This window comes from Papio anubis, chromosome 3, assembly GCF_008728515.1.
Source record: "Papio anubis isolate 15944 chromosome 3, Panubis1.0, whole genome shotgun sequence".
Taxonomy (NCBI): domain Eukaryota; kingdom Metazoa; phylum Chordata; class Mammalia; order Primates; family Cercopithecidae; genus Papio; species Papio anubis.
In genome coordinates this window covers 145,615,398-145,636,171 of record NC_044978.1, presented here as the reverse complement: position 1 = coordinate 145,636,171, position 20,774 = coordinate 145,615,398, and the positions used below count along the sequence as shown (strand labels likewise).

General features: G+C 45.3%; 1 protein-coding gene across 18 annotated transcripts in view; it reads right to left on the bottom strand.

The window, feature by feature from the left end:
• Positions 1–20,774, bottom strand: part of APBB2 (amyloid beta precursor protein binding family B member 2) — a 402,192-nt gene that overhangs the window by 73,723 nt on the left and 307,695 nt on the right. For all 18 annotated transcript variants that reach the window (XM_031664637.1, XM_031664627.1, XM_031664630.1 and 15 more), the window contains 2 exons: positions 9,640–9,786; positions 6,436–6,563 (listed from right to left, as the gene is read on the bottom strand). In XM_031664637.1, the coding sequence (XP_031520497.1) occupies positions 6,436–6,563; positions 9,640–9,786 (275 nt within the window). The remainder of the gene's footprint in view (positions 1–6,435; positions 6,564–9,639; positions 9,787–20,774) is intronic.

Sequence of the window (20,774 nt, the reverse complement as noted above, 5' to 3'; positions counted from 1 at the left end):
ATTACTCAAATGTTCTTTCTGTGAAGAGTTGGGCTGTGCTGAGTTCCCATACCTGGGTCCCCCATTCTTTTTCTTAATGCTTTGAAAATGTGGAAACTATTCTCAGCTCATGGACCCACAAAAACAGTCCTCAGGCACATGGTGTGTCCACCTTTGCTTTCGATTCACTCATGTGGTCTTAGCTCCTCAATGAAGAAGCCAGACTGTAAGGATAGGGACCATGCCACTGCCTTCTGTGTCCTGCTGCTGTCTAGCATAGTATTTAGGACATAGACCCAGCCTCTCCTCCCCTGCCAACCCTGGGACATTTAGACCATTCACCATCTCTTGTCAAGATTAATAGAGTAGCTTCCCATTTGGGCTGGCAAAAATACCTGGGGTGTGTTTTTCGCTCTGCCATGAACTACATGGGTCATCTAAGGTAATCACGCTCTTCTGTCTTCAGTTTCCTAACCTCTAAAATAAAGAGACTGAAAGACACTGATACTAAAGCACCTTTTAAATCTAAAAACCTGTGAGTCAAAGTTTTGCATATTCTAAATAATTAATCCCAATATTCCTCAGGATCCCTGAACTCCTCCCCAAAATTCAGCAGTGTTTTCAGAAGAAGTCAAAACGAAGCAGCAGAACAGCACTGGCATGAAAACGAGAACATAAAGTACGTGTGACGAAGGCCTTTTTAAAAACAACCTAGCCAGGCACAGGGGCTCACACCTGCTACCCCAGCACTTTGGGAGGCCGAAGTGGGAGGACTGCTTGAAGCCAGGAGTTCAAGACCAGCCTGGGCAACAAAGTGAGACCCGTATCTACAAAAATTAAAAAAAACACCTGTAGTCCCAGCTACTCAGGATGCTGAGGCAGGAGGATCGCTTGAGCCCAGGAATTTGGAGGCTGCAGTGAGTGATGATCATGCCACTGCACTCCAGCCTGGGCAACAGAGCAAGACTCTGTCTCTAAAAATAAAAAGAAATAAAACATCTTGAGCCGGGGTCTTGGTGGATAAAAACAGCTGGGAATATCTTAGAAGAGAATATGAGAAAAAATTCGGTACAGTGGGGACTATATTCTTTAGACAAAAGTTCCTGAGATCATAATCAGATAAAACAATCAAGTCAAAGATAACCTTATTTGGAAATTCATGAATAATCTATGACACAGAAATATTTTATTAAAAGCTGTTCATCAAAACCAGAAAACAGAGGTATTAAACACCTTCTAGGAAGAGAAGTTTGGCTACACAATCTGTAAGCATAAGCAACATCGCAGGGTAAACACTGAGTAAGAAAGAACTGTTTAAAAACCACTTGCACACATCATGACTGTGGATGGTTGTGTGAGAAAACATTTTAAATGGTCCATTTTCAAGGCATGATAAATCTAAGTCCTGGCAGCCTGCTTGCAAATGTAACACACCACATGGCTCATGCACCTAGAAAGTCACAATAAGCTAACAATGTAGAGGAGGAGTCAGCCCATTAAAGGGAAGAAAGTTTTGTTATTGGGAAATGAAAATTAAGTGGGGAAGGGAATGGGGTATAACCTTACAAGGGGGATAATGAAACTCAGGCAACATCCAGGAAGATCGTAGCCCCATAGTACTCGGCCAGTGAGGAACTGGGGGAGGGGCTGGCGTGCTAGGAGATAAATTACCTGTTGTGACTATCCTAGGTGTGCCTGCCCACCAGATACCCGATCTTGCAAGACTGTTATTAAAAAGTCTCACTTTCACTGTTCTTCATGCCTCTAAGTCCATTCTTTGGGTTTGGATGGGTGAGTGTATTTCTCATAGTTGCTATTCATTATGAAGACATTTTATCTTCATTAGAGCAGGCCCAATGGGGTCTCCACTTATAATATTCATTAAAAGTAATTCCTATTTTTCTTAATAATCAAAAAGAGCACTTTAATGTTGCCACGAATTTAAATGAATGAATTTACTAACGAGAGCAGTATTTCCTGAAGTGTGTTCCATGTGATTGTGTTTCCACCAAGGAAAAGGTTCCAGCCAAGACTGGGAAATGCTCTTTTGCAGAGTCCTAGTCCATCTCAGCATAGGAAAACCTCTGAGAGGGCCCAGTGTACTTAGTTTAACTCAGTTTCCCAAGTGACTATAGAATCTTTTTTTTTTTTTCTCAAGGGAAAACCATGAACATCTTACCTGATTAATCCTCATGGTACACTGATACGGAAGCCTCTTGGAAACATGCCATTTATGGGGTCTGAAACCCTCTGACAATAATCATTTTCATTTCTTGTGGGAAACAGCTGGATTAGCAGACTCTAGGGCGTATTGGTGAAGTACACAAGGATCTCTGTGCCCTTACCCAGAAGATAAGCCTGTGCCAACCACAAGGCAAGAGGGGAGTCCCTGTTCCAAGTTCCCTGTGTTCAGAAATTATGTTTGCGTTGGGCACAGTGGCCCACACCTGTAATCCCGGCACTTTGGGAGGCTGAGGCATGTAGATCACCTGAGGTCAGGAGTTCAAGACCAGCCTGGCCAACATGGTGAAACTCTGTCTCTACTAAAAATACAAAAAATTTGCCAGGCGTGGTGTCAGGCACCTGTAGTCCCAGCTACTTGGGAGGCCGAGGCAGGAGAATCGCTTGAACCCGGGAGGCAAAGGCTGCAGTGAACTGAGATTGCACCATTGCACTCCAGCCTGGGGAACAAGAATGAAACTCTGTCTCAAAAAGGAAAAAAAAAAGAAATTATGTTTGCTTGGTTTTGGTACTTCTGCAAAAAAATAAGGAGGAAGGTGATTGCCAGGGTCTGAGTGAATAAGAAGAACACTGAGGCTGGAAGCTAGCATAGGTCCCTGAAACTGGGTGGGGACATCCCTCCCAACTCACCTTTGGGACAGTAGCCTGGCAGGCCCACAGAGACAAGATGAAAGGAAGCATTCGGTCATTGGCCTCAGTCGCCAAGGGCAGAAATGCCATCTCTAAGGCCCAGTGCACACACCTGCATACGTCCTCCTTTGCATAGAGGGCAGGAGGAAAGCAGGCAAACCTGGGTGGCTCCTGGGGCTGAACTGGATTGGAAAGACAAAGCTCACGAAACCCCTTTCCCCAGTCTCCGTCTCTAGGGGCCATGACATTTACCTCACTGATCAAAGGGAACAAAAGTCAACTATGGCCAAGAAAGAGGAGGCAGCCCTCACTCTACCAGGCAATAAAGCAAATGGGCCCCAAGAAACACCGTAATAAAGATAGACATGGCTCTCAAGAAGACAAAGACTTCAGCCTAGTCATGTGACAACCAAAACCCCACAGAAGACCGGTATCCGATGTGACTCAACTTCTCGTGCTGTTCATAATAAAAGGTCTCTCCAACTCAACCCTGGGGCTTAGTGGGGGTGTCAGAGCCGATCCCCTCCTCATGCAAAGTAAACTCATTCCTGAGGGAATTTCTTCCAAGCAAATCAAAACCACTTGAAAGCCGTAAAAAAATGTTACATCCAAAATACTTTGATAATTTCTGAAATTACGTGGCTCAGGGAAGCACTCTGGATTTGCAGAAAGATTTTGTGCCCTTCATGTCTGGCATAATACATACTTCTCTCATTCATTTTAACCACATCAAGAAATCCCCGAAGAGATTCTACTTTCTCAGCAAGGAAAGTTACAAAAGAGAATGCAAAATGGGCTCGTTTTTCATGAGCAAAATGAAATACTTTTATGTTTTATTCATGCAAAGTGAAAACTCCTTTCCTTTGCAACATTACAAATTGAATTTGCTCTTGTAAATTGCTGTTAAAGAAAAAAAAAAGGAATCAAAAGCAAAGGAAAGTAAAAAAAGCAGGAGTACAAAGGCCCCTTCTTCTGGGGAATGGAAACTCAGGGGACCAATGGGGAGAAATCGAACCTTTCACTGGCAAACACACTTTTAAAATTTGCTGTTTCCATGCCGATCCGGCTGAAGGCACCCACAACCCCACGATCTTGCTGAGGTCCTACTAGCTACGTGGAACCGTCCCATGATCTCGCTGAAGTCCTGCTAGCTATATGGAACCTTCCCATGATTTTGCTGAGGTCCTGTTGGCTATGTGGAACCGTCCCATGATCTCGCTGAGGTCCTGCTAGCTATGCGGAACCCTCCAATGATCTTGCTGAGGTCCTGCTAGCTATGCGGAACCCTCCCATGATCTTGCTGAGGTCCTACTAGCTACGTGGAACCGTCCCATGATCTTGCTGAGGTCCTGCTAGCTATATGGAACCTTCCCATGATCTTGCTGAGGTCCTGTTGGCTATGTGGAACCGTCCCATGATCTCGCTGAGGTCCTGCTAGCTATGTGGAGCCCTGAGTGTATTTCTAAATTACACTCATCTGCTAACACTGAGTGAGAATAAGAACATGAGTAATACAGCCCACGTTTCAAAGCCATAACCAAGGCAATGTAACCTAATTCACACTGATTTCATCAGGGAGTGGGAGTGGGAAGCTCTTCCTGCTTTGTGGGACAACTGAACTCATTAGGGTCTGGAACAGCCTCTCATCCTCTAGATCACATGATCAAGTGTACTTCAAGTCTCCCTGAGGTCTGACTCCTCTCCAACCTCCACTGTCTTTAAAAGGAAGCCATGTCATTAGCTGCATCTGCTAGCATGTGTTTAAAAGTCAAGGGCTAACATTCATTAAGCACCTGTCATGTCTCCATCACTGAACCGATTACTGTATACATACACATGCACATATACGTATGTATTGTGGTCCTTATTATGATCCTCACTTCACAGATGAGAGAACTGAGGTTCAGAAAACTTGAATAATTTTGTCAACTAGAGTTTGAATCATTTGTTTCCTTCCAGACATGTAGCATTTGGCCTTACTTTAAAGAGTTAGGGTGAGCTGAAAACCTCATCAATACAAACCACTGACAATCTGACCTTAAGAAAACCCAAGCTCATCCACTTGTACACGTATGTAATGTAACAAGCTCCACACCTTGGTTCCTGCCTTAAAAACAAACATGGAGGACAGGAACCAGGAAAAGCTCAAGCATCTTATACCCAGGGCCTTCCACCAAAGCTAAATGTTTTTAATGATGACCAAACATCACCAGAGAGCTTCCTTGTAAAATTAATCCATGCATCTCTCCAGGGCTACAGCTCTGGCAAGCAAGGGAATGACAGGTGTGTGCACATAATCCATCCACCCATTCCCCCAAAGCACCTGGCCCAGCTGTCATCATTCACTACTCCGTTAGAAAAGCTCAAAGATGCAACTGTGCTACCAGGAAGGCTTATCCAATCGGCAGTGAGAAGAAAGACACTTTAGCTCTCTCTTTTGCAGACCATTTCTCACGTCTAGTTCCAGCATAAATGCTTATTCTTTAACTGATGAATACTTGGCCATAATCCTTCCTTTCTGGTTTAGGACTTGGAACTGAATCAAACGTACTAATGCCCAGCGTTGGTTGACAAAGGCTGTCATAAGCCCAGGTAGACCACACCCCCATTAGAGAGACCAAATGACTCAATAAAAAAGCAGAATGTTCAGAAACGGAACCATAAGCTCAGGAGAGCCGCTCTCTGTTGTCTGGGATTTTTATCCTCTTTTGCAATGCTCTTGTCCATTTTCAACAAAGCAATAACAAGCTATCATCGTATAGCTCATCCCTAAATGCTAGGAGATGCTCTAGTACCTTGGGAATTGCCAAAGATTGACTATAATTTAAGAATTAACTGCATTTAATGTAGACCAATTACTTAACAATGGTCTCTGAGTATAAAGTCTGTATAACTGCTACTTTATTAAAATATGCACTTGAAAATTGGAACTCCTTGTTTCCAATCATCCTGGAGAACAGAAAATTCGTAACACATCTAAGATTCATTTCTTATAAATAACGTATTTTCAGTGGGATTTCAGAAAAATATACATCAAATGGAATTTTGATAAGACCAGACCTTTCCAGTGTTTAAAAAAGTTTAGCCAATCTCAAACCCCGGAAATTCCTGAGATCATGATTTAATGACCTGAGGCTTGTGATGAAAGGCTGTACAACGTCCTCCTTCAAGTAAGCCCTTGATGAAGAAAACAGCAGCAGGAGAGCCTCTGAAATGGCTGAGACTCAACTGAATGAAATGGAATTAATTTTAAAAAGACTGCAGAGAGGAGGGGAAAAAGGGGTTCAGATGGCCTGGGTTGGAAACTTGGTTGAATGAGGAGGGTCAGGAGGAGAAACATGCAGAATTGGAAGGCAGGATCAGGGTCAGAATTGACAAAAGATTTGAGACACAGAAGCCAGGAAGGGAAGCAGTTTGGAGGCTTTAAGAGGCAGGGAACTAGAGACACGCTTTCATTTTGTACATTTCTATACAGAGGCTACACGAGTTTCGTATTCGGTGAAATGCTGCGAGACTATGCTTTGGTGTTCAGCTAGAACAGGGACACGGGCGAGGTGACCCGGACTGCCCCACCCGGGGACTCACCGGCCATTGTCGCGGCCCACGCCCCACACGCGGATGCTGACGATGGGCTGCGAATGCAGCACGCTGCGGTCCATGGGGTCCACCAGGCTGAGCATGTCGTTCTCCAGGATCAGGTACATGTCTTTCCCCTGGGACACAATGAGAAAACACGCTGTCTTCCTCATGCAGGCTGGAAAGCCTAATTGCGTGTGGCATCCAAGAACGCTGTGTCAGCCATCAAAAGAAGTCACCCTGCGGTCTGTAACTTGTCTGCCCAAGAAATTTCCTTTCTGGACAAGAATATTGATACCTTTCAGCTTTCTCTCATACACCCAATTTCTCTCTCCCTCTCTGAGTCCTCTGAAATGTGCTCCCATCCTGCTTTCCAGGCTGCTCTTAAATTTAATTATTTACACTTCTGAATCTTTATGACAAAAGGCTAATGGTGAGTTCCCTGGAGAATTTAGTCTTTCACTAATTCTGTGCCCATCAAACTCTTAGAACCCCCTCTCCCCATTCTTCTGGCCAGGTCCTACCAAGCATCCCCTCGATGGCCTTTCCAGACCCACAACGATACCTGCTTCTTCTCGGCTTTTACACCACTTCCTAGCTGTGTGGTCTGCCCGGCAGACAGCAGGCACAGCTTCGTGACATTTCTCAGCACTAACAATGGCTAACATTTAAATGACTACATTAGGCCACATGCTTAAGGTGCACTGGCTCACGATCTCTCTAAATTGCCCTCTGAGGGCTTGGATTGTTACTATCACCAGTTGGCAGTTGGGGAAACTGACACTGAAAGTTTAAGTAACTTGCTCAAGGTCTGACACATAACCTGTGGGTGCTGCTGGGATCCCAGCATGGGGGAACACCCAGGTTTCTCAACTCCTGCACTGTCCGGAGTCTTACACTCCGGTGTCCCATCTCCCCACCTGTGTTGGCTTTCTGTGGGCAGAAACACCAGACTACTGACTCCCCCTGCAATCTCCCAGGCATAATTTTAGGACATCATTAAATATCTGTTGCACAGCTGAAACACTTTCTCTCCTCAAGGTCATCTAGATGCTATGGCACTGCTGATGGAAGATCTGGCTTGGCAGAACAGTGAGGCTTCTTGGTAGGTCTTCAAATCTCAAAGTGAAACAGATAAACTGCTTTCTGGTATAGTTTTTGGGAACAATGTTTTAGTTTCCCACCAAACATTCTCAGAGTGAAATACAGCTCTAATGCTCAGGGAGGCAGAGATAGGTATCTTGGTGCCTCTGTCTGCCAGTGTTGAAGCTGTGGCCTGTGTCTACAGCTGAGATCCAGCCTGGTCTCAAATCTTCCCCCAAGAGCAGCTAAGCCATTTATGGATGAAAGCACTGGCAGAAAACACAACTCATGTCGACTATTGTGGTGAAACAGATTCACACAGCCTGGAGCATGCTGCTTTAGACCTACGGCTCCTCTAAAGGTCAGTCATTCACATGTTAGTATAAATACAACCACCTTCCTTGTGAATCCTGGCCAAGAAGGAACAGCATTTTTGACTGAAGGAGAGAGAAAACAGGTGGAGAATTTGGTGGAAACACAGGCCTGGGTTTTGTTCTTTATTTTTTTTTGAGATGGAGTCTCGCTTTGTCACCCAGGCTGGAGTGCAATGGCATGATCTTGGCTCACTGCAACCTCTGCCTCCCAGGTTCAGGTGATTCTCCTACCTCAGCCTCTCAAGTAGCTGGGACTATAGATGCATGCCACCATATCCGGCTAATTTTTGTATTTGTAGTAGAGACGGGTTTTCAGCATGTTGGCCAGGCTGATCTCGAACTCCTGACCTCAGGTCATCCATCTGCCTCAGCCTCCCAAAGTGCTGGGATTACAGGCATGAGCCACCATGCCCAGCCATGCTTGGGTATTTGGATGGGAGATAATGCAGTGAGAGAGGACAGTAAAGTCAAACAACAGAAGAGTCTAAATGGCTTTTCTTGGATGGACGAAAATTCTTCCAGTTCTCCCTTATGCCTGGAATCTAAAAGTCAGCTTGGCAATGCAGTGATTCAGCTCCACTTTAAGGCAGATAAACTCCACCATGGAAAGGCTTGGAAACCTACCTCCCATTGAGACGTGCTGCTAGGAGAAAATGTGAGTGGAGTTCCAGTCAGCTCAACCAAAAAGCAAACTTTTCAACCACTGCTCTGTTCACTAGAAGCAGAGAGAACAGCATCTATTCATGTAGCAAACACTATTCCAAGATGCTCCCAAAATGCTTTTTCTACAGGTCTTGGGCACACCAGGAATACAGCTTTTCCGGTTTGATGTGAGTTTTATACACATTTGGTATCTGTACTTACTTCTTTCCTTTCTGAAATTATCTCACCTAACATTTCAAAACGTAATCACTATGTTAAAAGGGAGAAATATATAAACATCAATTCCACAATTAATGTATAATGTTGATTCCTCAGAATGTAAGTAAAGAAGAATGTTATACAAGGATAATTTGTCAACTTTTAGAGTAGAAGCATCAACATTTTTGTGTGTATGTGTGGAAGTCACCTTCCCCTTTGAAAATATGGGTCCTGGCCGGGCGCGGTGGCTCAAGCCTGTAATCCCAGCACTTTGGGAGGCCGAGATGGGCGGATCACGAGGTCAGGAGATCGAGACCATCCTGGCGAACACGGTGAAACCCCGTCTCTACTAAAAAATACAAAAAACTAGCCGGGCGAGGTGGCGGGTGCCTGTGGTCCCAGCTACTCGGGAGGCTGAGGCAGGAGAATGGCGTAAGCCCGGGAGGCGGAGCTTGCAGTGAGCCGAGATCGCGCCACTGCACTCCAGCCTGGGCAACAGAGCGAGACTCCGTCTCAAAAAAAAAAAAAAAAAAAAAAAAAAAAAAAAAAAATTATGGGTCCTTCTTCCAGTCTGCAAAACTGCTCTTACAGACTGGCACATCCCATTTTGCAGGCATGTTTAGGGGAGTTCTGGGTCCTTAATGCTCACCCATAAATCTGTGTCACTTAGCTACTGAGAAACGCTCTCTCTCCAGGCCCCTGTCCTCACTGGGATCTGGCAGTGCTGAGGGATCAGTCACGCGGGGGCACCATGCCTACACTTCCTGCATTAATGAGAAAAGACACCTGAAAAACACCTCGGAGCCCCTTAGGACCACGTCACCGAGCTGTGGGGCTTCCTGAAACACAGGAGAACGCAAACAGCCTGCCGGACATCATTCTCCGCGCCACTTACCTCTCCCCAAATCCCGACCGTGTCTCGGATGTCATTTTTGCAGTAGGAAAGTTGCCTGATGCAGTTGTTGACCGCAACACTACTTTTACCGGGGGCGAGGTCTTCTTCTGCCATCTCTACCCATCCCAGAGAACGCACAGCAAAACACTGGAAGATAGAGTAAGAGGACAGGAAGTCACTCCATGGTTTGGCCAATCATACCAGTTTACACTACTCCCCTCCCACAACTACAAGGTACTACACTTAATGCACTTCTATTTGCTTCATTATGTTCAATCATCTAATTGAGTTAACAAATCCTCTACTGCTGGAAATTAAATGGTAACTACTTTTTGCTATTAAAAAAAATGTAGTGACAAATATCTTTTTGCCTGACATGTGCATGTGTTCAGATTTCTTCCTTAGAATAGATTACTAGAAGCAGGCCAGGTGCGGTGGCTCACGCCTGTAATCCCAGCACTCTGGGAGGCTGAGGTGGGTGGATGACCTGAGGTCAGGGGTCTGAGACCAACCTGGCCAACGTGGCGAAACCCCGTCTCTACTAAAAATACAAAAATCAGCCAGTCTTGGTGGCGGGTGCCTGTAACTCCAGTTACTCAGAAGGCTGAGCCAGGAGAATCGCTTGAACCCAGGATGCGGAGGTTGCAGTGAGCCAAGTTGGCACCATTGCACTCCAGCCCGGGAGACACGGCGAGACTTCATATCAAAAACAAACAAACAAAAAAAGAATAGATTACCAGAAATATAAGTATAGGGCTTATATTACAAAAATTTGGATACAAAAATTTCTACGCTCCTGATACCTCTTATAAGGCAGTTTTTTAAATAGTGAGAAATGCAACCCCATGAAATCTGTTATTTGGTAAGTACCTAGAAATGGTGGAGACAGAATGAATTAAATACATGTTAGGCACTTGTTTCTAATAACAGAGAAGCAAGATGTTTTCTCTAATACTCAGAAAGGCAGCAAAATGAGGAAAAAAGTATCCACTCATGATAACAAATAAGTGTGTCAGGTCCTACAGCGTGACGAGGGAATCTTTACATGCCGAAGTGCTTGCAGAATTGAGAGATTCGTGCTTTTAAAACCATTTATTCTTGTATCACTTAGAGATACTTTAAGATCATACTACCTCTCTTTTTTTTAAAGTTCTGTAATTCAATTTTTCCCTTTAATTAAAAAAGTACTATATGCTGCATATTATAACAAGTAAAAAATCCAAAGACGTATGAAGAAAAAACTTCACAGCGCATGTGAGGAGGACTTGGCTACAGCATTTGCCTTGCCGGTGATCACCAGGGTTGCCGCGTGCCTGAGCTGGGTCCCTCATCCCTCTCTGCACCCCTGATCCCATGCAAGCTGTCCAGCAGTTGCAGAGGCCACCTTCCCCGAAAGGCAGACATGGAGGCACCCTTCCTTGGGAGCCAACAGACTGGCTCTCGAAGAACAGCTTTTAAAGTTTCCAAATGCGAGTTTCATAACCAAATGAAGAAATGCAGCAAAGTGTCCTAAAGTGATCACATTCGGTCTAGTGCCACCTTTCCTATTCCAGTCACCGTGCGCAGACCGGGCACCCCCTTCCTGAGTAGCTGATCACACTTTGTCAGGGGGAAAAAAACTCACCAAAGTATCAAAGACAAAACAGTCCATTTAATCAAACACTGCGCTGATCCTCAGGTCCTAGACAGAAAAGAAGGCTATGTGACCACCTCAGCGGCCACTCTGCTGATGGTGCACAAGGTGCCTTTCACAAAGAAACCAAAAAAAGAAGGCAGTCCCCGTGACGACCACAGAAGCTACTCAGGAGTCCGAGTCTTGGGGAAAGGTTCTGCACGTGTACACACTGCAGGGAACCAGCCCAATGGTGAAGAGGAGGTCCCGGGTGCCAGAGCTGGCTGTGGCCAATTCAGGGCTGGCCAGGTCTTGCCTGGCCTGCCTGCCCCTCTGCAGCTCTGCTCCCTCAGTCTCAGACCAAAGTGTGTTTCTCCAGGTGGATGTGTTGGATATTCCACAGAAGCACCCCACCAAATGTGCTGCTTTATGAAAATGCATGATTTTGCCAGTCTGACCCCTAAGTGCCCAGGCCCTGCTGTTTCTCCAGAAAGTGCTGTGCAGCCCACTAACCTCTCTCCCATGTCGGTTCCCAACCCAGGCCCTAGTCAGTAAAATCACAGTGTCCCAGCTGACTCCCCTGGCCTGCCATTCCAACCTTGTCTCCTACCACCTCTATTCAAACGTCAAAAGTATTAACTCAGTCAGTCCTCACCCCAACCCTTTGAGGTCGATACTAAGTTACTGTACCCATTTTATACATGAGGAAACTGGGTGCAGCACAGAGTTGGTAAGTGGCAGATCCAGGATTCAAACCTGGGCAGTTTGGCTTCTGGGCTCCTACACTTAACTACTTTGTTATATGCCTCTGAGATTTTCATGGGGGGACAATGTCAGATGGGGTTAGGATGATAAAGAGGGCTGGATAAACAGCCGGTAACCTCAATACAGTTGTTTTTTTTTTTTTTCCGAGACAGGTTCTTGCTCTGTCACCCTGGCTGGAGTGCAATAGCATGATCTTGGCTCACTGCAACCTCCACCTCCTGAGTTCAAGTGATCCTCTTGCCTCAGCCTCCCAAGTAGCTGGGATTACAGGTGCACACCACCATGCCTGGCTAATTTTTGTATTTTTGGGAGAGATGGGGTTTCACCATGTTGGCCAGGCTGGCCTTTAACTCCCTGACCTCAAGTGATTGGCCTGCCTTGGCCTCCAAAGTGCTGGGACTACAGGCGTGAGCCACTGCACCCAGCCCTTAATACAGTTCTGAGTGTGTGTGGATCAAGAGTAGGAACGACCTGCATTCTAATCTCAGATCTCTGATGTACTGGTACTGGGACTTTGGAAAAGTCATTTACTAAGTCTCAATTTTGTTCATTTGTAAAAATGGGAGTAATAATAATAATTACTTCAGAGGGTTTTCGTGAGGAGAAAATAAGTAGTGAACTTAGCATGTAAAAAACACTTGAACATTTGTTGAATGAATGAGCAAATAAATACAGTGTCATATAACTCTTAACTGATCAAGAAGGAAAAATGAAAGATTTGTTTTAGGGTGACCACATGTCCCAATTTTCCCCTCAATAGTTCTGGGGTATCCCTGTCATTCTGGCAAGATTATTCAGAGCAGCCCCTTTTACTCTCAAAAAGTGTCCTGGGTTAGACAATAAATTATATGATCACCTTGGTCAAAATTCTAGTGAATTCGGCTTCTGGCATGGAAACTGGGGCTTGGACAGGGTACTGTGGCATGCCCACGTGGAAATGGGGTTCAAGATCCACAGAAGCTGCCATCAGGACAGCATCTCAGTGATCCTGGCCGGGGTGAACCCTAAGACAGTACTGTTACTGTGAGACACTTCTCTTCAAACCAGAAGTCAGAAATGCATTTTCCCACCATCTCCAGCCGCCTACTATAACATCCTACAACCTAGGACTGCTCAAAAGAATTCAGTAACGACAAAGAAAGTAAAAAAGAACACTGGCCGTTCTCTCCTTGGAGTCCAAGATGACAAAAATTTTGATCTAAATAGCTCACTGAACACCAAGAGTATCATTCTTGGCTAAAATATGCAAATCACCCGACCTCATCCAAGCACATTAAGAATACTGTTTTTGCTGGACGTGGTGGCTCACGCCTGTAATCCCAGCACTTTTGGAGACCAAGGCCAGTGGATCACTTGAGGATAGGAGTTCCAGACCAGCCTGGCCAACATGGTGAAACCCCGTTTCTACTAAAAATACAAAAATTAGCCAGGTGTGGAGGAGGACACCTGTAATTCCAGCTACTCGGGAGGCTGAGACAAAAGAATCATAGCAAAAGAATCGTTTGAACCCGGGAGGTGGAGGCTGCAGCGAGCCGAGATCGCACCACTGCACTCTAGCCTGAGCGACAAGAGCAAAACTCTGTCTCAAATAAAAAAGAAAAAAAATTGTTTTGTCATATTGATGAATACAAGCCTGACATGTTACTATAGTGAGTTTATCTAAAGTCATTTTTCTTGTGTAACCCTGCTGTTGTTTGAATTTAGTCTCTCATCTGAAGAGTTTCACCCCATTCTGTGTAGCCAAAGTGAAAGGAAATAGGTATACAGGGAACATGCAGCTTGGCCCGAGGGGCCAGCTTGGCTTCTTCCCAAAGAACGGAGCAGCAACAAGCAACCTGCACTGTTTGGTGATGCCCCCGTGTGGCCAGGAAGGCTCATAACCACCACCACTTTCCCTTAAACCCAGGAAGGGATGCTGGGCGTAATCAGTTCTGGGAATAAAGGCTCGTCTTGGAGCATGGGAAGAACTCAAAATATTTAATGAAGTCATCTGCCACTTAAAAAAAAAAGTTAATTAAAAAAGTCAACATATACACTTTGACTTATGCCCATTCTTCAATAATTCTTAACCAGAAGGGCAAAAGAGTAATGGTTCAGGGTAGAACCGTGTCATCAGAGGGGTCTGGATTCAAGTCATCATTTTGCTACTTTCTGGCTGGTGACTTTAGGTTAAGTCACTTCAGGTCTCTAAGTCTCAGTCTCTTCATCTGTAAAATAATAATGCTACCTATACTTACAGCATGTGCAAGTCCTAAAGAAGATAATGCTGGTAAAATGCTTAGCATCATGCCTGGCAGATAGTCAAAACTTGGCAAATGCTTATTGTTATTTTTTGTTTGTTTATTTATTGTTTTTGAGATGGAGTTTCACTCTTTCACGCAGGCTGGAGTGCAGTGGCGTGGCGTCAGCTGACTGCAACCTCCGTCTCCCAGGTTGAAACGATTCTCCTGCCTCAGTCTCCTGAGTAGCTGGGATTACAGGCATGTGCCATCATGCCTCGCTAATTTTTTGTCTTTTTAGTAAAGATGAGGTTTCACCATTTTGGCCAGGCTGGTCTCAAACTCCTGACCTCAGGTGATCCACCCACTTGGCCTCCCAAAGTGCTGGGACTATAGGCATTTGCCACAGCATCTGGCTTTTATTATTATTATTATTATTATTATTATTATTATTGATAAACTTTTACTCTTTTCTATTAGTGGATTTTAAGGTTTTCTCTAGTTTAATAGATTTCAGCCAAAGCCAGCATGTGGAGATGTACTGTAGACCATGATACATATGAATATATGACCTGGAGGGCTTTCTTAAAACACGTAACAGGTTGGGCACAGTGGCTAATGCCTGTAATCCCAGCACTTTGGGAGGCTGAGGTGGGTGGACCACTTGAGGTCAACAGAGTGAGACCCCATCTCAAAAAAAAAAAAAAAAAAAAAAGAAACACACACACAGAGAACACTGGACCCCTTCCCCAGAGTTTCTGATTCAGTAGGTCTGGGTAGGACCCAAGAGTCTCTATTTCTAACAAGCTCTCAGATGATACTGAAGCTGTGATCCGGGAGCCACACCTTGAGAGCCACTGCTATAGACAGATGGCTCCTTTCTTTACCCAAAGTTATGTGGTTCCTCAGATTGAAAGTAAAATCTAGGTTCAAATCCCAGGGCTGCCTCTTACCATTTTTGACCTTGGGTGAGTTAGTTAACCTGTCTGTGTCTCAATGTCCTCGTTATAAAACGTGGGTACTAAAAATAACTTGTCTCACAACAACCTATCAAATGTTGTGAGGATTAACTGGGCTAAATTCAAGTTTGCTGCTGCTTCTGTTATTGTTGTTAGTTACTATGGGCATTTAAGGGATCTGGGTCATGGCTGACCCAGAAGGGACACAGCTTTTGACCTGGGCCCCCTTCTCTCCCATTTGTTCTCTCTTCTTCCACAGTGGAATCGAGTCATCCTATCTTAGTTGTAAAACCTATCTTGTGTGGAGCTTCTATCTCTGAGTTTTATAATACAGCCATCTTCTTGCAGAGGACCTCTCCTTCAAATGTGCGTTATGGAGCAGAACACAGAGCAAAGCCTGGGTATCTATGACCAGATGGTCCTCGGTTCAAACTGTATTCCAATTGGTGGATGCTCAGCCTCCAGGTATCTAAGGTTACTCAGTTGAACAGTGATAAGGAAATGAAGAAGAGCAAGTGGCTGGGACATTGTAGGCCCTCAGCAAGTATGTACTTTGTTCTCTCTGGTTCCAGAAGATACTATTATTTCAATTTTTGTTTTCCCCAGTCTTCCATTTCTCTTTTCCCTTGCTGAATTTCTAGGTTTCTGTCCTTTTCCTTCCTCTGGGCTTTGATGCAGGCAGCAAAATGACAGCGTGCTGTCAGAAAACTGGGGGATCTCCTCCAGGGACCAGGAGGGGCAGGGGATGCAGTGAGGGGTGAGACCAGGGGCCGGGAGCCAGTGAGCTGTGGGATACAGGCCTTGCCTCTAGTGAGGCGAGTTGGCCTCGGGGTACAGGACCAAAGAAGACAGTGGTAAAATGAGCTCATGTCCACTAAGGAGCATATCCACACCCAGGGCACAGCCACTGCTCTGTGACTGTTGAGGGATAGTGACCAAAAGGTAAATGGTGCCAGAACATATAACAACATTAAGTTACAGATGTTAAAAAACTAAAAAAGTTCACATCAAAAAGCTAAAATGTGGCCCAACACTACAAATTACTACAAATGTAATCCTAATTAACAGTCATCTATGGGAATTACTTACCATTCAAGCCTAATTATCCTATAGCACAATAACAACTGTGTATTTGCGCTGATAACATTTACTGAGTGACTATTTAGTTCCTGGAGGACCTACAGAGATGAGTGTCCTTTCTTCCCTGTAGATACATCTGAGTTAACTGAGAGTATCTGAGAGTAGATAAGTTCCTGCTCTTGAGAAGCTTGTGACACAGCAGACACATAGCAGCAATCTACAGCACGGACCATGAAGGTGCACTGAGGCACAAGCATGGGTTGGGAGCTCATGGAAGGAGATTTTTTTGTTTTGTTTTGTGTTTCTGAGATGGAGTCTCACTGTGTTGCCCAGGCTGGAGTGCAGTGGCAGTGCCTTGGCTCACTGCAACCTCTGCCTCCTGGGTTCAAGCAATTCTCCTGCCTCAGCCTCCCAAGTAGCTGCAATTACAGGCGTGCGCCACCACGTTCAGCTAATTTTCTGTATTTTTAGTAGAGACAGGGTTTCACCATGTTGGCCAGGCTGGTCTCCAACTCCTCATCTCAAGTGATTCGCCCGTCTCGGCCTCCCAAAGTGCTGGGATTACAGGTGGTGGGGGACAGGGAGAGATGCAGAGCCTGGTAGGGGTGGGGGATGCTCTGTCCTCTTCAGAAGGGCAGGCTCCATCTCATCAGCTGACTTCAGGGTTTTTTTTTTTTTTTGGAGACAGAGTCTTGCTCTTGTCACTCAGGCTGGAGTGCAGTGGCGCGATCTCGGCTCACTGCAACCTCTGCCTCCCTGGTTCAAACCATTCTTCTGCCTCAGCCTCCCCGAGTAGCTGGGATTACAGGCACCCGGCACCACACCCAGCTTTTTTTTTTTGTATTTTTAGTAGAGACGGGGTTTCACCATGTTGGCCAGGCTGGTCTCAAACTTCTGACCTCAGGTGACCCACCCATCTCGGCCTCTCAAAGTGCTGTGGTATTACAGGCATGAGCCCGGCTTTTTTGTTTTGTTTTGTTTTTGAGACTGAGTCTCTCTCTGTCTCCCAGGCTGGAGTGCAGTGGTACGATCTCGGCTCACTGCAAACTCCGCCTCCCAAGTTCAAGCGATTCTTGTGCCTCAGCCTCCTGAGCAGCTGGGATTACAGGCGCCCATCACCATGCCCAGCGAATTTTTGTATTTTTAGTAGAGATGGGGTTTCACCATGTTGGCCAGGCTTGTCTCCAACTCCTGACCTCAAGTGATCTGCCCACTTCAGCCTCCCAAAGTGCTGGGATTACAGGCGTGAGCCACCACACCCAGACACACTTCAGGGATTTTATTAAGGGTTCACGGACCTGGGAGATCCATGGATGGGCTTCAGGAAGTTCTAAACACCCTGAAAATATATCCAAAATTATGTGTGTGTATGTGTGTGTGTGTGATGGAAAGATGGTCCAAAGCTCTCACCAGTTTTCCAAAAGCTGTAAAAATACAAAGTACAGTAAATCTTCACTTAACATCGTTGATAGGTTTTTAAAAACTGTGACTTTAAGCAAAATGACCTACCTTGAATAAGGTTGTTTCCTTCAACTTCTTTCAATGCTGTTTTGCTATAATGTTGAGAAAAAAAATCTGCTTTCCTTATACATCATTTCTCTTGAAGTTGGAGTTTCTGATAACTCACTAATAATGTTAAGTATAGATTTACTGTACTTTAAGAGAGTTAGATAGCAGAGTGCTCACTTGTCAAGACATCAACACGTATTTTATGTGTGTATACACATCAGGGCTAGCAAAAGCTTTTAGTTAGCATCACAGTCCGCTTTTGGTTAGTGGATGAGGAAAACGGTTAAATGGCTCTACAGAGGAAATGATCAGGAATTTAAGGGTAAACAGAAGAAACGGGTATAGGGAAGTAGGGAGGGGCAAGAAAGGGCTGCACAACTTCCAGGTGGCTGGCAGTTGAGCCGACAGGCAGGACTGAATGACTTGTGAAGGTGAGAAAGTCTGACCCAGGTTTTTGTTTTTTCTTTTCTAAGACGGGGTCTCACTCTGTCACCGAGGTTGGAGTACAGTGGTACAATCATGGCTCACTGCAGCCTTGACCTCCCAGGCTCAAGCGATCCTTCCACCTCAGCCTCCCAAGTGGCTGGGACTACAGGCGTCCACCACCACACTCTGCTAATTTTTTATTTTTTGTAGAGTAAAGATCTCGCCATGTTGCCCAGGCTGGTTTCAAGCTCCTGAGCCCAAGTGATCCTCCCACTTTGGCATCCCAAAGTGCTGGGATTACAGGTGTGAGCCACCCCACTGGACCCAACACCCAGTTTTTAATACATAAAACTGGCCAGGCACAGTGGATTGTGCTCATGCCTATAATCCCAACTACTTGGGAGGCTGATGCAGGAGGATCACTTGAGGCCAGGAGTTCAAGACAAGCCTGGGTGACAAAGTGAGACATGGTCTGTAAAAAAATTTTTTTTTAATTAGCTAGGCACAGTGGTGCATACCTGTCATCCCAGCTACTAGAGAGGCTGAGGTGGGAGGATCACTTGAGCTCAGGAGTTCGAGGCTGCAGTGAGCTAGGATCAAGCCACTTTATTACAGCTTAGGTGAGACAGCGATACTCCATCTCTAAAAAAAGCAATAATAAAATTAAAAAATGGGCCGGGTGTAGTGGCTCACGCCTATAATCCCAGCACTTTGGGAGGCCAAGGTGGGCAGATCACCCGAGGTCAGGAGTTTGAGACCAGCCTGGTTAACATGGTGAAACTCCATCTCTACTAAAAAAAATACAAAAATTAGCTGGGCGTGGTGGCAGGCGCCTGTAATCCCAGCTACTCTCCAGCTAAGGCAGGAGACTTGCTTGAAGCCAGGAGGCAGAGGTTGCAGTGAGCCAAGATCGTGCCACTGCACTCCAGCCTGGGCAACAGAGTGAGACTCCAGCTCAAAAAAAAAAAAAAAAAAAAAGATGCAAGACACTGATTTTGGTGTAAGCCCCCTTGATATTATCCTTGATGCACCAGCAAAGGGCCTCTTACAGAGATGGCTGATGTTGTCAGGGGAATTAAAGGAGAACGTTGGCAGAGAAAAAGGAACATGCAAAAGTTTCAATGTAGAGAACAGGGATTCAACATGAGAGAAATAGAAGCCACAGGGAACTGGCAGGGTTTTGGGGAGGATACACATACCACTGCAGGATATGGGATTCCAGCCTGTCTTGCTAGATCCTAGGAACATGGTGATCCTGGCTGCTGCCTACGCTGCAGAGCTGCTCTATGGAGACCTTTTCTATCTGTGTTCTGGGGGTCAGGTGGAAAAAAGCCATGTATTCCTGCTATATGTGACTATGAAGAAGAACCTTTTTAATAATCATATGGCCCACATACTATTTATTTCACATTGGTGGCCAGAATAATGTACACTTAGGGTACATTTGTTATATTTGATAGCCCATGTTTTGTGATATTTCCCTAAGAGTTAAGAAGAGCCCTCTGTCATCTCCCACAGTTACTGCAGCCAGTAGAAACAGCAACGGGTCTGATTTCTGCCTGCAGCCCAGGGTCTTTTCACCGCCCAGGTTTCACTGAGAAATAAGGCAGCTGGGCCGGGTGCATTAGTTCACTCCTGTAATCCCAGGACTTTGGGAGGCTGAGGCAGGCAGATCACTTGAGGTCAGGAGTTTGAGACCAGCCTGGCCAACATGGCAAAACCCCATTTCTACTAAAAATACAAAAATTAGCAGGGTGTGGTAGCATAAGCTTGTAGTGCAAGCTACTTGGGAGGCTGAGGCAGGAGAATTGCTTGAACCTGAGAGGCAGAGGTTGCAGTAAGCCGAGATGGCACCACTGCAACTCTAGCCTGAGCGACAGAGTGAGACTCCATCTCGTAAATAAATAAATAAATAAATAAATAAATAAATAAATAAAAGTAGTCAGTGAGCAAAGGGCTGTGACCTAAAACAACTTTCACAGAGTCCATACAAAAAAATATGCAAGCTTTTCAAGGTTCAAAATACCTCTTGGATGTCGCCTCCGTAATAGAGAAGTCTTTAGTAAACCGGCATTTGTGGTCATTACAGGCAGGAAGAGAGATCACCGTCATTATGTATACGGTTTGAAATATAACTAGGCTTTGCTATTGCTTTTTTTTTGGAAATACTGAAATGCTTTTCAAATCTAAGATGTCAGTGGGTTCTGCCAGAGAGGTGTCTGGGGATTCTCTGGAGTGAAGCTTGACCCAGTTCTCCATCGGGCTGAAGCAAGGAATCAGCGTGATTCATTATTCAGCATGGCAGAGACCACGGTGGCCAGGGAGGACCCAGAGAGCATTTCTACACTGGTCCCCGTCCCCTTTAGCTGTTTCTGCCATTTTCCCAGACTGTCTACAACACAGTGAGCACTCAGGCAGAAAACACGATGCATGGCCCTTTGAGGCCCTGGGCCCACTAGTGCCATTTACTTAACTTTCCCCCTTCCTATTTTTCAGAGCAAGACACAAAACTGGAAAAGCGCCCTTGATGTTAACTTCTGACAGGCCCTTCTACAAAGAGGATGG